Source organism: Balaenoptera borealis (genome assembly GCF_965194805.1).
Source record: "Balaenoptera borealis genome assembly, chromosome: 5".
Taxonomy (NCBI): domain Eukaryota; kingdom Metazoa; phylum Chordata; class Mammalia; order Artiodactyla; family Balaenopteridae; genus Balaenoptera; species Balaenoptera borealis.
In genome coordinates, this window is record NC_138862.1 from 97,691,841 (window position 1) to 97,707,420 (window position 15,580).

A 15,580-nucleotide genomic window follows, 5' to 3' on the forward strand; every position below is an offset into this window, starting at 1 on the left:
ATAATGAGCATACAATAGAAAGGAACTAACTGGAGAAAAATGAGACTTCTAAAAATGTAAAGTTAAATTGTTGATATCTGAAACTCAATAAAACTATTTGAGCACATGCAGTAAAGAGAGAAAAGAAAATACAGCACATGAAAGCAGCATGTGAGACAATGAGAAGGTCCAACATACGTAAAATCAGTGTAACAGAAGCAGACATTTAGCAGTATCCTGGCCTCAACCCAATAGATGCCAACCGTACTCCCTCCCCTCAGTTGTGAAAATCAGTGTCTTCAGACATTACCAAATGTCTCTGGGGGACAAAATTCCTCCAACTGAGAACCACTGCCATAAAACACATATGAGAAACACAAATTATTGACCTATGTCACTCATGGTTATGGATGCAAATATCATAAACAAAATTATAGCAAATTGGATTTAATAACAAATAAAATTACAAAATCCAGTTAGACTTTTTCCCTAAATGCAAAGATGGTTGTATATTTGAAAAACTATAACTATTTTAACCCACATTAACAAATTAAAGAAGAAAAGCTTTATGTCCTTTCTATATATATATATATATATATATATATATATATATATATTCTCACAGTGTCCAGTGGTATGCAGGCATTTCCCCTTATAATTTACACGTTATAATAAACTATTTGCAGAGTGAGTTAGAAACTGTGCTTTATGCTCAGTGCTATGCTTGAAAGAAGGGGACACTCATGTACCTGAGCTAATCAGAAGCCTTTCCCACAAGTTTTATGGCTCTTTAAAGAAAAGGTTAAAGAATAAGATTAACTCACAAAGCCATTTATAAATGTTTCAATTCCACTGAAGGGTAGACTCTAGATGTATTTTAATGCTGCAATAAATGTCTACTAAAATTTTGATCTGTATTTTAAAAAGCAATTCAAATAACTTAAATCCAATTTATATTAATGCAAAGAAAAAGTATTTTCAAATGATTGTTTAATTCTATGTCTGCAGTATTTAACACAATGGTCTTTGAAACCAACTGACCTTTATTGTTAGTATCCAGTAAATAAATATGAATGACTCATCAGTGCCCTCACATGAATTGAAGTGCTCATTTGCAGTGGCTTTAGAATGTATTTAATTTCAAAACAACCTCTATTATTTTAATTTAATTATGCATATAAACAAATCTGGGATCACTGCATGTTCAACAGTCAAACAAGATGAATCTCTAGCATCACTATGTCTACCAAATGGTCATTTAAAGAAATGACAAAGAAAAGATGCTGAGAAGTATGAGACCGGGAGAGGTGGTTCCTTATTGGCAAGTTGCTCCACCCCAAACCACCATCCCAAGTTCTGCATCTTGGTAAGTAGGAAGTCAATGTTAATTCAGTGTCAAACTCCTGATTCTCACAAATACTGATGTTACTCTTACTCAGTTTGAACGAATGAACATCAGTTAAATGAAAGCATGGAAATCAGTTCTCTGAAATGTTGACATTTATATGAAGAGGGACTAATTTCAATTAAAATATGAGATAATTGCATATAAATGAATTAGTGGATATAAAGTTTACCCTGTCTTATCAGCCTAATAGTTGTTATAAAAATAACAACAATTGGCTAATTGCTGTGCTGGGCACTTCAAATGTATCTGTGATAATAATCATGCTGATAAAAGTAATACTCAGCCAAAAAGAAACAAAACCGCCTATCAGGCAAGGAAAGGGTTGTGCATCATCAGGCAGATCATGCTAACTTCAGTGGCCATTTTTCTACCTTTCATTTGGACACCATGGGGTGCTTTACTCCTCTGGTTCTCTGATATTGAGTCCATACTGGAAACACCATTGCCAAACAATCTCATCAGAAACAAAGATGATCTCACTTGAATGAAAAAGGACCTGGGTGAATTTAGGGCTTGCCTTTATAAATTTATACCCTTATAGGCAGAGGACTCTGCCTGGAATGAAGCCTGTCTCAGAAAGGCCCAGATGCAGTCACCCTTGAACATCTGGTTGTCCGTTTGGAGCCCTTCCTGTTGCTGCCTGCCAGAACATTTCCAGAAGGTAAGATGCTACACTGTTCCTGAGAATCTGAGAAATTCTCCAACCTACTCACATCTACAACTTGTCTTGGCAGTCCCAAGCAAACGCACAGCCCCGGCACCAGACACCTTCAGTTGGATGTCTTTTGTTTGTTTTGTTTTATCCCAACAACTTATTCAGATATGTCCCATTAGGAACTGACATTGTCAGGGGAAAAAATAAGTGTGATTTTGTAAGGTCAGTGGGAACCAGAGGTGCTAACCAGAGGTGCTTATGGTGCTTAAAACATAGAATAAATGCATTTCTATGTGATCTAAAAAAAAAAAGGCTGAATACATAAAATGCTCAAGCATTTAAATGGTAAGAATAGATAGGGGAAAAAGTCAGAAAGGACAGTTATAAGGCATGGTACAAGGGATCATTTTATTTTGGGTGTTTCCTCTTTTAGAGAAGAAGACAAGGAAGTGGTCTGTGGTCCCAATTATATTCCCCAAATGGGAAACAGCATGGTCATAAATGAGAGTACAATTCATAGTTATCATTTGAATACCTACTATATGCCATCCACTATGCTAAGTGCTTTAGATGCATTATCTTATTTAATTCCCGCAGCAACTTTTGTGGTTTTAGGAGCTACCATTATCCTATATTTTACAGTTGAGGAAAGAGTCTTAGCAAGATTAAATAACATGCCCAAGGTTACATAAATTGTAAGTGACAGAGCTAAGACTCAAATCCAGGTCTCTTTGAATCCAATGCACTTAACCTCATTCTACAATGCCTTAAAACACTAATCTGTAAAGTTTTGGCTTATGTTTCAATCTTTGCCTCTAATCAGCGAGCTCCTTCAGGGCAGAATTTATTTCTCATTAATTTTTGTATCCCCAGAGCATGGAATAATGCCTGATACAGAGCAGCAACTCAATGATTGTCAAATGAACAAAATGATGAATTAATAAATAAAGGAAGGAAAGAATTAATTTTAAAAGGAGTCAGAAAATGGAAGTTCGTGAAAAAAAAAGTTAATTGTACACTAAGAATGCTGTTTCTGTGGTTAGTTTTGTGTCCCTCTCTTTCTATTGTAACAACATATGAGTATTTTATGATAAGCACCATTTTCACTTTAGAATTAAACAAAATGCTTTCACAAATACGTACTTTACCCAGGGATTTAAATGAACGATTGAAATTCCACAATCAGAACATGACACAACCAAACCAGCATATAATCATATGTTTCTCATAATAAGCTACTTGAAGTGTTCTTAGGGTTACAATTTTGTAATCTAGGCACGAGAGGAAGATCTGTGCTCTTGACAACATTCAGCACAGGCACTTCAACTGGCTCTGGATCAAAGACAAGCCCCTCTTCTGCACTACATAGATGTTCTCTCTTTCCTTATCAGGAAGCAGACAGTCCTAACCATTACCTTCACATCCTCTGCCATCTTCCTCCAGCTTCTGGCCAGCTTGACACTTGCAGTAATAACTGCCAATCGTATTACAGCATTGGTCCTGACAGACACCATGGTACATTCATTTATATCTGCAATTGAATATGTAAACAGAATTAGCTTCCTGAAACTAGACACACAAAAAGACTTCAGTGGCTCTCCTAAAAATGTACCATCACAGAGTGACATCATTCTTTGACCTCAGATGAAATGAGATAAAACTATAGTATCTTATTTTAATTAGAGCTAACACACTCTAATTTTGATGTAAAGAAAAAGACAGGTCATAATCTTTGGTATTTGAAGTAAATATTTTTGAACAGTGTCCCTAAGGGGTTGTCTAATCTTATGGAATTTGGAGGCTTATGGTACAGATCCAGATATTTCACATCCAAGTCATCATTTCAGGATGAGATTAAGAAGAGAGTGAGGAGTTAGCAAGTCAGAATACCAGGTCACCTATTTATCCATTAAATGTTTTGTTGCGGGCTTCTCAGATAAATAATCACTGAGCACCCACCACTATATATTTGGCATTGTGCTAAACAGTGTGGGGAGGTAAAAGGGTAGTTTCATGGCTTCCAATGATTCAAATCCAGCTGGGGTTGAGGACTAAACAGAAGTGTGATTTGGTTGTGTCCATGTGCTGGGTATGTCCACAGCCTACTTCTTAACCTGTGGCCAGGAAGCATCTTCACAGATAGGGCTCAATTTTATGTGCACCCCCCATCCAGCTTCCAGCTGGTAAACATTCCAACCCATCTGTAGGTTTGATAGTGAGTGGCCCGTTCTGCTCCAAGTAGTCACTTCTGCGTTTTGACTTGCTGACAATGGTATTTGTTTCCTGAAATGAGTGTGGCTGGAAGACAGAGAGGGTGGAGAGCAGAGAAGAACTGGGGAGGGGCAGGTAAGGATGGCAGAGGGCAGAAGAGAGAGACAGAGGGGGAGAGGAAGAATGAGTTAGTTGGGACCAGCCAAAGAAGCTGACAAAGTAGAAGCACTGCCGAAGAGGAACTGAGTTCCCATAACTTTGGAACCAAGAGTGCAGAGAACTGATACTGAAGAAATGATGAGGTACCAAGCAGAGTGGGGTAAGGTGCACCTCAACTGGATAGAACTGAATTTGTCTGAGGCCTGGCTGTGCAGCTGTTGAGACTGCTTCCATTTGTTTTCAGTTAACTTTTCATTGACATGTGACATACACATAGAAAAGTATACAGATCTTTAGGATACAGTTTGATGAGTCTTAAGAAATAAACTATAGCAATGCAACCCCAAGAAATAGACCATGGCTAGCACCCAAGGGGCACCCTGCCTAGCTGAAGGTAACAACCATTCTGATCTTTAACACTATAGGTTAGTTTTGTCTTTTGGAACTATATAGAAGTAGAATCATACTGTGTGTTTTTCGTGTCCGTCTTCTTTTGCCCAGCATTCTGCTTATGAGATTATGAGACTGTACTTGTACTTTGCTCATTCCTATTCCTGTATATTATTCAAATCTATGAATATACCACACTTTTTATTTATCCATTTCACAGCTGATGGGAATTTACCTATTTTCTTATTTTTGGTTATTGTAAAGAGTGTTGCTATGAACATTCTTATACATGCCTTCAATGAATGTACATATACATTTTGGGGGGTAATATATCTAGGACTGAAATTGCTGGATCAAAAGGTATGATATGTTCTGCTTTAGTAGTTACAGCCAAATAGTCTTCTAAAGAGGTTATTCTAATTTACACTCTCACCAGTGGTGTCCTAGAGACCAGATGCTACTCTTCCTTGTCAATGTTTGGGATATTCTGTTTTGTTTTGTTTTTCATTTTAGTTCTTCTGGGGAGTGTGTAAGAGTATCACATTGTGACTTTAATTTGCATTTTCCTGATGATTAATTAGGTTAAACACCTTTTTCATGCTATTCGCCATTTGGATAACATCTTGTTGACGTGCTTGTTCAAATATTTTGTCCATTTGTCCAATTCTTAAAATACTCTTCTTTTACTAGCAGGTCAAGTAGAATGTTAAACAGAAATGGTGGCAATGATTATCCTTGTCTCGCTTCTGAATTCAAAAGAATAGTTTTTAATATTTCACTGTAGGTATGATATGTTCTGTGGGGATTTTTTTTTTAATAGATTAGTTTTATCAGATTAAAAAAGTTCCTTTCTACTTCTAGTTTCTTAAGTATTTGTATCATAAATAGGTGTTAAGTTTTATTTACTGCTTTTTCTGAATCTAGAAGGACAATTATATGGTTTTCCTAGTTAATTCTGTTAATATGATGAATAACATTGATTTTTTGCCTCCCTGAAATGAACCTGGTAATGATACACTACCCTTTTATATATTCCTGGATTCAGTTAGCTAATATTTTGTTAGGATTTTTGTGACTATATTCATGAAAGAGATTTTCCTGCACTTTTTCTTTCCTGTAATATTCTTGTTAGGTTTTGGCATCCAGGTCATACTGGGTGGATTAAACAAGTGAGGATGTTTTTCCTCTTTTTCTATTATCTGAAGAATCTGAGACTTTTGTCTTTCTTACTTAGATTTTTGAAAGAATTCATTTATGATACCATCTAGGCCTGGGATATTGTGTGTGTGCATGTGTATGTGTGTGTAGACTTTTAACTACAGATTCCACTTCTTTAATAAATAAGAATATTCAGATTTTCATTTAAACATGTTAGATAAATTATATGTTTGGAGGAATTTGTCCTTTTCACATGAATGTTCAAATGTATTTCTGTTAAGTTGTTCACAATGTTCTCATCCTATATTCTAAATGTTTGTTCAATTTGTAGCAAGGTTCCTTTTCCTATTCCTGAAATAAATAATGTGTGCCTTCTCTTTTTTTCTTGATCAGATTTGGTATCTATCTAACTATCTATCTACTATCTATCTATCTATCTATCTATCTATCTATCTATCTATCTATCTATCTATCATCTATCTATCACCTTCATCTTTTCCAAGAACAAACTTTTGGCTCTATAGATTTCTTTCATTGCTCTGCTTCTAAGTTCTTGAGATTGAAATTTAGTTAATTAATTTTTGGACTTTCTTCTTTAAAGATATTTCTGGTTATCTATAAATGTATAACAAACCACCCTCCAAATAAGTGGCTTAAAGAGGCAATTTACTGTTATCTTTCACATTTCTGGGGATTGAAGGGCTCAGCTGGGTGGTCCTTATTTGGGTTTTCACATATGGGAGCAGTCAGGTGGCAGCTTGAGTTAGACTTGCATGCAAACTTTTTCACTCACATGTTGGGATTTGGGCTGAGACGGTTGGAATATCTGAGAGGCTGGTCGGGCATCTCCCTTTATCTCCACGTGCCTAACTTTGACTTTCTCACTGCCCAGTGGTCTCGAAGAAAGAAATTGATGGCAACCTTCTTGGAGAGAGTGTATCACACTAATATGTTCATTTAAGGCTATACATTTTCCTAAAAATAAAGTATTAGCTACATCCCACAGGTTTTGCTATGTTATGATTTAATTATCATTTGATTCAGAGAGTGAATCTTATGGAATTTGGAACTCCTAATCTAAATTAATATTTTTGTTTGGGTTATTTTGAGGTATATTCTGGGGGTTGTCCAAACATTTTAGGAACTTCCCATCATCTTGTTATTATGAAATGCTAGATTAATTCCACTGTGGACAGAGAATATGCTCTTCATGACTTCAGTTCTTCAAAATCTGTTAAGTCTTGCTTTATATTCCAGCACATGGTCAATTTTGATTTAAAAAAAAATCTATATCTACTGGAAAATAAAGTGTGATCTACAATTGTCAGGTGCTATGTTTTCTGTATGTATATATGCACATATAAATTATTTATATGTATATATTTCAAATATGTACAAATGTATATTTAATTAGTTCAAGTCCATTAATCATGTTTCTCATATCTTTATATCTTCTGGAATTTTTTATATGTTTGTTATATATCAGTTAGTGAGAGAGGCATAGTAAATTCTCTCTAATTTTACATTTTTCCTTTTATGACTGCAATTTTTATTTTATATACTTTGGAGCCCTATTATAAGTGGAATACAAGTTCAGAATTGCCACATCTTCCAAAAGATTAACACTTTGTTATTATAAAATGTTCCTCTTTAGATCCAGCTACTTTTCTTTCATTAAAGTTGAGGTGTTAGCAAATATGGTCCTGACTAAAACATGCCTAAGACATTTTGTCCATGCCAAAAAATCCTTGATATTTAGTCCTGTCCAAAACCTCCATTAGACAGCTGGTCCATAAGACATCTGGTCCATGCCAAAAGGTCCCAGATATTTAGTCTTGTCCAAAACTGTTTGGCATGAACCAAATATGCTTATGGACATTTTAGACAGGACCAAATGTTCTGCAAGGAAGTTGAGGTTTTGTGATTATTAGTAGCTATATAAGTTTTCTTTTGGCATGTGTTTGCATGACATTTCATTTTCTAAACTTTAGGCTTTTTGTATTCACATATTTTAGAAACTATATCCATGTATCTTTATCTGTATGTGTTATTTTAAACATTCTAACATCTTTAAACCATGGTATTATATCACTGACTTTTAATGTAATTACTAACATATTTGGATTAAATTTACCATTTTATTATTTTTCTAAATTTCTATATATTTTACATTACTTTTACTCTGAACTCGTAGATCCTTTTAAATTTATAATTTTAAGTGTTCTACACATACTCTTTATTAGGCTGTCAGTAATATATTCCTTTATTATTCTTTTGGTAGTCACTCTAGATATTACAACATCGATTATTAAAGTCTAATATAAATTAGTACTTTAACCACTTCCCTGACAATGCTAGAAACTTATACTTTAATTCCCTTTATGTTTTTCCTGCTTTTTATATTATTGTTATCATGCATTTTAATTTCAGATATTTAGAACCCGTGAGACTTTATTGTTATTATTTTATATAGTCAAGAGTAATTTAGCTTTATCCACATATTTGCCTTTTCTGGTATTCATTATTGCTTCTTGGATTTCTGTGCTTCTATTTGGAATAATGTTCCCTCTGCCTGAAAACTCCTTTTAGTGTTTCTTTTCATATGGATCTGCTGGCAACAATTTTTTTTCAGATTTTATTTGTCAGGAAATGACATTTTTCACCTTAGTTTTTAAATAAACTTAAAAAATTTTAGAACATTTTCAGATTTACAGAAGAACTGCAAAGATAGTAGAGGGTTCCCATAAACCCCACTTATTCCATATTCCACTATTATAAGTATCTTACATTAGTGTGGTACATTTATTATAATTAATGAGCCAATATTGATATATTATTATGAACTGGAGTCCATACTTTATTTAGACTTTCTTAGTTTTTACCTAATGTCCTTTTTAAGTCCGAGGATCCCTTACAGGGTATCATATTACATTAGTTGTCATGTCCCCTTAGGTCCCTGTTGGCTGAGACAGTTTCTCAGACTTTCTTTGCTTTTGATGACCTTGACAGTTTTGAGGAGTATTGGTCAGGTATTTTACAGAATGTTTCTCAATTTGGATTTTTATCATGTTTACCTTATTATTAGACTGGGATTATGTGCTTTGAGGAGGAAGACCACACAGGTGAAGTGCCATTTTCATGATCATATCAAGGGTACATACTATCGACACATCACTTAGTCCTGTTGATGTCAACCTTGATCCCCAGGCTGACAGTGTTTGTCAGGTTTTTCCACTGTAAGTTTACTCTCATTCTTCCCCTTTTCCATACCAGTGTTCATTGGAATGAAGTCATTATGCACAACCGACATTTAAGGAGTGGAGTTATGCTTCCCCCTCCTTAAAGGTAAGGTATATATATAAATTATTTGGAACTCTTCTGCACAGATTTGCCTATTCCCCCCATTTATCACACTTTAATTTTTGAAAAATATTTTCAGTGGAATAGAATTGTAGGTTGACAGTTGTTTTCTTTAAGCATTTCAAAAGTGATATTTCATTATCATTTAAATTTCCTTTTGAATGTAATGTGACTGTTTTTCTCTGTCTGCTTTTAAGATTTTCTTTTTGTCCTGTTTCTGATATGTTTTACTACGGTATGCTTTAATGTGGGGTGGTTCGTTTTTTTTTTTTTTTTTTTTTTTGTAGCCTTCCTCCTTGGAGTTTATGGTACATCACATTTCTGTGGTTTGATGTCTTTCAGTTTTAGAGAAATTGTTCTCACCATTATATGTTCAAATACTGTTTTTGCCCATTTTCTCTCTCCTCTTTCTAGTACTGCATAACACATGTTTGTGAGATCTTTGATCTATACATCATTTTTCTTATGCTATTTTCTGTTTTTTTGTTTTATTATCTTTTTTCTTTATTTGCTTCAGTATAGATATATTCTACTGACCAGTCTTCTAGGTTATTAATTCTATAAACAACTGTTCATAATATACCATTAATTCCATCTACTGCATTCTGCATTAAAGTTATTGTCTTTTTCATTTCTATTATATATAGCTGATTCTTTTTATAAATTCTACTTCTTAGGTGAAATTTTACATTTCATCATCAATTTTCTCACTTTTACCAATCCACTCTTTTTTGACTTGCTTTATAATATTGAAGCTGGACCCTGTAAACACTTCTCCCTTGCCAGGTGGTACAATGGTAAGCCTTCTTAGTAGAGGGCACTGTATGAACTCTGTAAGAGGAAGGGACTTATCAGTTTGATTCTAGTACTTTCTGTTTCACAGGCATGTACACTGTGGTTGCCAGTAGGCAGCTCCCCTGTCAGTGGGAAGCTTATCTATCAGCAAGCAGCTACCCTGCCAGTGGTACATACCCTTCAGCAAGTCTCACCAGTACTCCAACAGGCAGCTTCTCAGTGAATTTCACTGCCATCCACCATTTCTGGCCAGCAGCACCTCAGCAAACTTTTATGACACCCAGTGACCTATAGCCAGAACGTCTCCAATTGGATCTGAATTTCAACCTGGTGGGGAGATTAGGAGACAGTTTCTAAATTTGTTCCTTTCTTGGGCACTCTTCTTCAGTCCTGGAAATAGTGGCTGTTCCCTACATCTGCTATTCCTATATTCTTTAACATTCTCTTAACCCTTCTTAGTACTGTATCTCTAGTTTCTAATTAATATTTTTTATAGTAATTCTTTTTCCTGATCACATCCTTGCTGTGGTTTCTGGTATACCCTCTCTCCAGTATCTTGATCCCTCAAATTTTGGCTTTCATGATAATTCTGAATTCCAATTTACATCTTCCCAGTCCAGTGAGACTGATGACTGCCCTGTCTACCTTTTCTTCCTATTAGCAGCAATTTTCTTCTCATCTTTTGGCATTTCCCACTATGTCACGTATGAATCAGTCCCTCAAGGGGAAAACTTATCTCACTGACGCTCCTGGCTGCCATGATATTCTCCGATATCTTCAGATGAGTGATTTTTTTATATTACATGCAACTTTTCTACTTGTTCTCAGCACGAGAATAGGTTTGCTACCATGTAGACCATTTTAGCCAGTAAAAGAATGCCTATTCACACTTTTCTTGATCTTCCTTACTTTTCCTTACATTACATTAGTCCAAAGAAAACTCTATTAACTGAGGCATTACATGCTTGTTTATTTTTCTTAAAACTTGACTCAGCCAATAAACCAGGAATTCATGAAATGATTAACAAAGAATACAAGACTCTATAAATAAGTCCTGAGCTTTGTGTTGCAAACTATCATACAGAGAAAGATCAGTGAAGGCTGACTTTCTAAGGAATATTTGAGTACAAGTTCACATATGATCCTCTAAGCTTAGTTTGCTGGAAAAAAAAGGAGATATGTTAGAATAGGTCAGATATCAAGAGTCCTGTGATTCCACTTTTAAGAATTCATCCAAAAATATATTCCAATGGAATTCAACTGTGTTAGACACCTTTCCGTACTTAATATCATGCAAGCCTCACAATGAACTGATGAAATCATAAAAATTATGCTTATTCAAAAAAGCTATGGCCGTTAAAAAGAAAACTGAAAATCATATATATGTTAAGTAAAACATTTATTACAACTGAAACGTTCATCAATATGGAAATAACTAAGTAAATTAAATGTATCACTTCAATGCAGTCATTACAAGTTGCAATTGTGATGGCTGTAAAGCAACATGGAGAACTGTTATGTTGAAATGGATAACAAATTGTTTCTGTGTTTTAGTTGCAACTAGAAAAGCCATATATTCTTATGGAGAAAGCTTGGAAAGATTGAAAAACTAAATAATTTGACATAACAATAGTAGAGTTATGTCTTTTAAAGTTTTAGTTTTGGTTGTTATATTACTTGTGCCATCATTACTTTAAAAAATTGGTCTGAGATGTCTGACGGGCAATTAAAAAGAATAAAACAATGGATTATACAGTTTTTGGAGACTGTTCAAAGGGAAATAATTTGCTTTTTAGGAGGGATGGATTTTTACCCTTATTAAATTCTTATGGAAATCTGTTTGAACATAAGGATTATTGGATAAAACAATGATGAATCTTCAACAGAGGTTTTTCCAAAAATGCCAACATTTTTTACATCAATTTTTGACTAATATTGACCTGTACTAAGAGGTAAGGCCTAATGGAATAGCATATTATGGCTAAATTAGTTCAACTGAAAGCTGAAACAATATGGCCCAAATTGCCTCTGCCTGGTTCTACCTGAAATAAATCTATAATTTTAAAAAGGAAAGTAATGCTGGTTTGCATAGTCCTGAACAGGGCTTTGGAAAATAGTTTATGCTTTTGGACCACACTCATACTTTCTATGTGTTTTCCAGTTCACCACAGTCTTTCCCACAACATATCCCTTCTCACTCATTTATTTTATTTGACTGGCTCTGAAAGCTTATGACCTTACCCTTCCTGGTCTGAAAGACTTGGCTTCAAATCCTTAAAGATTCACAGATGTCTCTCAGGGAAGGCCTGGATAGGGATGGAGAGAAGGAGCACCCTTGCATAACTCCTCTAATTCAATAAGTGAAAAATTGCTTTTATTACTTTTATATTGGGTAGCTCTCAACTTAAAATCTGTTTGAATAAAGTGGTTGTTTTTGCTACTAAAAATATTTGAATCCTTTCCCTAGACTATTACATCTGATTACAGGAGAGTTGAAGACAAGGTCTTTTACTCCTAAAGAATGTGAATAAATATATCTCTGGGAGGTAATATGAGAGAAAACTGTCAATAAAGGGACCCAGTTTTGATTCTGAAATACTAAAATAATAAATATCACGTGTAAGGATCCCTTTCCACATATGTCTATTTACTTTAAACCGTAACAATCATGAACAATATTAAAAAGTGTCAAACTGAATTTGGCCCTTCAGAAAACTCATAATCAAATAGATAAGATGGGGCTAATGTAGCAGGAATTTAAGAAATAAAAGACATTTAAAGGTTTTGTTGGTCAAAATGATTAGTATATAGAAATAATATTAAAAAGACTTAAAATCTCTTCTGCTCAGTAAGAATTTTAGCATCACAAAAAACTGTTAAAGATACTTTACAAACGTGTTTCATGTTTTGGGAAGTAGATTAATACCAGTAGTGAAAAACATAAATGAAAGAAGCTGATAGATTGCTCCACATAAACTTCAAAATCTACCATTCCAAGAGACCAAAATTAAAAGACAAATAAGAAATGAAGAAAACAACATTGACACATAGAAGGCAAAAAGGGCAGAAATCATTAATATATAAAAGGTTAATATAAATCAATAGGAAAAGGTGAACTCTCCCTAACAGAAATTTGATCTAATGAAATGTGATAAATTGAAAAAAATCAGAAATACAAATGTCCAATAAATGTCAAATGTTTTTGAACCTAACTGATAATCAAAGAAATTAAAATAAAAATAAAGTTATACTATTGCTTCTTTATCAGATTTACAAAGATTAAAATCAATACTAATGTGTAAGGGTTGTAAGGGTGTGACGAAAGGAATGTACCATACTTTGCTAGTAAGAGCACAAGCTGAGAAATAGTTTCTGAGATTCAAGTGTCTACAAAAATCAGGATATGCATATACTTTTCCACCCAGCAATTCTACTTTCAAAAAAAAAGAATATATCATAAGGAGATAATCACAAGTGTCTATAATGATTTATGTATTTCTTAATACCAGAGGAAAAAAAATAGAAACTAAATATAAAACTGTAGTAAGTAAATTATAATACATACGAATCAAGGACCACTATATGATAATTAACAATCACAGGCCAGGAGAATATTTATATACCTCTGCAAATATGACACACTAAGGGTGTGTATACTTACATATACATATATAATGATCACCCCATATATCTACTTAACCTGTTAATACATGTTTTTTTTTTTAAATGCAAGTACATACTCAAATATGCTAAAAGTCCTTATCTTTGAATGATTGATTACAGTTGGCTTTGTTTTGTTGCTCTGCACTTGCCTGTTTCCTAAACTTCTCTGTAATGAGCATACTTTCAGAAAAAGAGCACAATAAATGCAAAAAAATATATTTTAAGTTAAGGCTAAAAGGTTCCTACTACCTTCCCTTTCTTTTTTTTATACACTCTTGCCATGGTGCACAATTATATGACTTCCAGTGTATTCACTTGAATTTTAGAATACGTGGCATGCTTTTATAAAAAGATGAATGATCTTTAAGATTTTGCTTGTTAAGCTGCTTTGTAAAGAGCTTAAAGCTGCTTAATGATATAGAATGTTGGCGTTCTCTTCAGTCCATTTCCTGTGGCCAAGGCTGTATCATTCAATGAGTTGGATGAGAAAGCAGCAATGCATGTGAATGCTTCTGATCTCTGGAGGACTCTTCATATTCAAATGATAAGGATAGCATTCTAGAACACTCCCTGTGGAAGGTATGCAAGAGACCACTATTCTCCTGAAAACTAGACCCATGCTTATGTACTGAAGATTTGATGAAAGGAGAGGATAGCACACTGTCTATACCAAGAACTTCCCGCCAGGGCTAAAGTAGAAACCCTTTAAGGACAACTAAATGTAACAAGCAGGTGAGTTTCCTGGGCAAGGCAACAATTCCAAACGCAATGGCTCTTATTATCAAGCTTAAGTCTTGGTCTGCCAGGGCACAAATGAGCACAAGAGTAAACTTCTTTATGAAATATTTGATGCTAACTTCACAGTTCTTAATTTTGTTATCTGTATAGTAAGGGGAAAAAGGTAATTATTTTATAAGACTATTGTGAGGATCAAATTACATAATACATTTAATATAACACAGTTTCTAGCTTAAAGTAAGCTCTTACTGTTATTATTATTATTAACTAAACATTATCTATTATTATTTATTTATACTTGAGAATCCAAGCCTGGTTCATATAAAGCACTCAATTGCTCTCTTGTTTAATTTGTATTGAACATGAATTCCATCTTATATGGATGGAATTATAAATTTATAGTAACATATGCCATATTTCTTCTCTACACACAGAAAGCTCAAAAACAATTTTGCTTTTCCTCTTACAACACTATTTTTTTATACAACCCTGCTGTATTTATGTACAATCTGAGATTTTTTTTTTAAATTGGCTGAATAATCCAACCAAAAGATAGACTTCATTGCTAGTGCTTGTTCACTAGTCTGTTACATATTGACATTAATAAATAAAAAAATATAAGCACGCATTTCCAATTGTATTTTTTTTCTACTTTAAAAAGTAAATAAGGAAGCATGGTGCACATTTGGTGACCTCAAGTACTCAGAAAAGTATATATGAAAATATAATGTTATTTTTATCAACTGAAAATCAGTGTTCATAAGTAAAAAATTTGAAAGTCATTAGCTTTGAAGATGGTTCTGAAAGCCAAGTCAATATTTAGGATTTAACATTGCAGTTTTATAAAATACTCACTGCATGATAGATTTCAGGCTGTTTCATGTGCCCAATGTCATTCAAGGTTGCAAATAAATTTGGTCTTTCAAAAGCAAGATGAATGACAAAAATTCTCTGACATATAGCAAGTCTTCCAGGTTAGGCATGACAAAAGTTCAATGACATCATTAAGGCTATCAATCCATCTGCAATGACATACTGCAGTCTCTTCAAGAATTAAATATGAT

At 34.0% G+C, this 15,580-nt stretch overlaps 1 protein-coding gene across 3 annotated transcripts in view; it reads right to left on the reverse strand.

Annotated features, from left to right (window-relative positions):
* LOC309629777 (uncharacterized protein) overlaps positions 1 to 15,580 on the reverse strand; it is a 212,711-nt gene that overhangs the window by 67,748 nt on the left and 129,383 nt on the right. For all 3 annotated transcript variants that reach the window (XR_014245211.1, XM_082394287.1, XM_082394288.1), the window contains one exon: positions 3,458 to 3,573. Coding sequence is in view for 2 of the 3 variants with exons in the window: in XM_082394287.1 (XP_082250413.1) it covers positions 3,458 to 3,573 (116 nt within the window). In the remaining variant the exon portion in view is untranslated. The remainder of the gene's footprint in view (positions 1 to 3,457; positions 3,574 to 15,580) is intronic.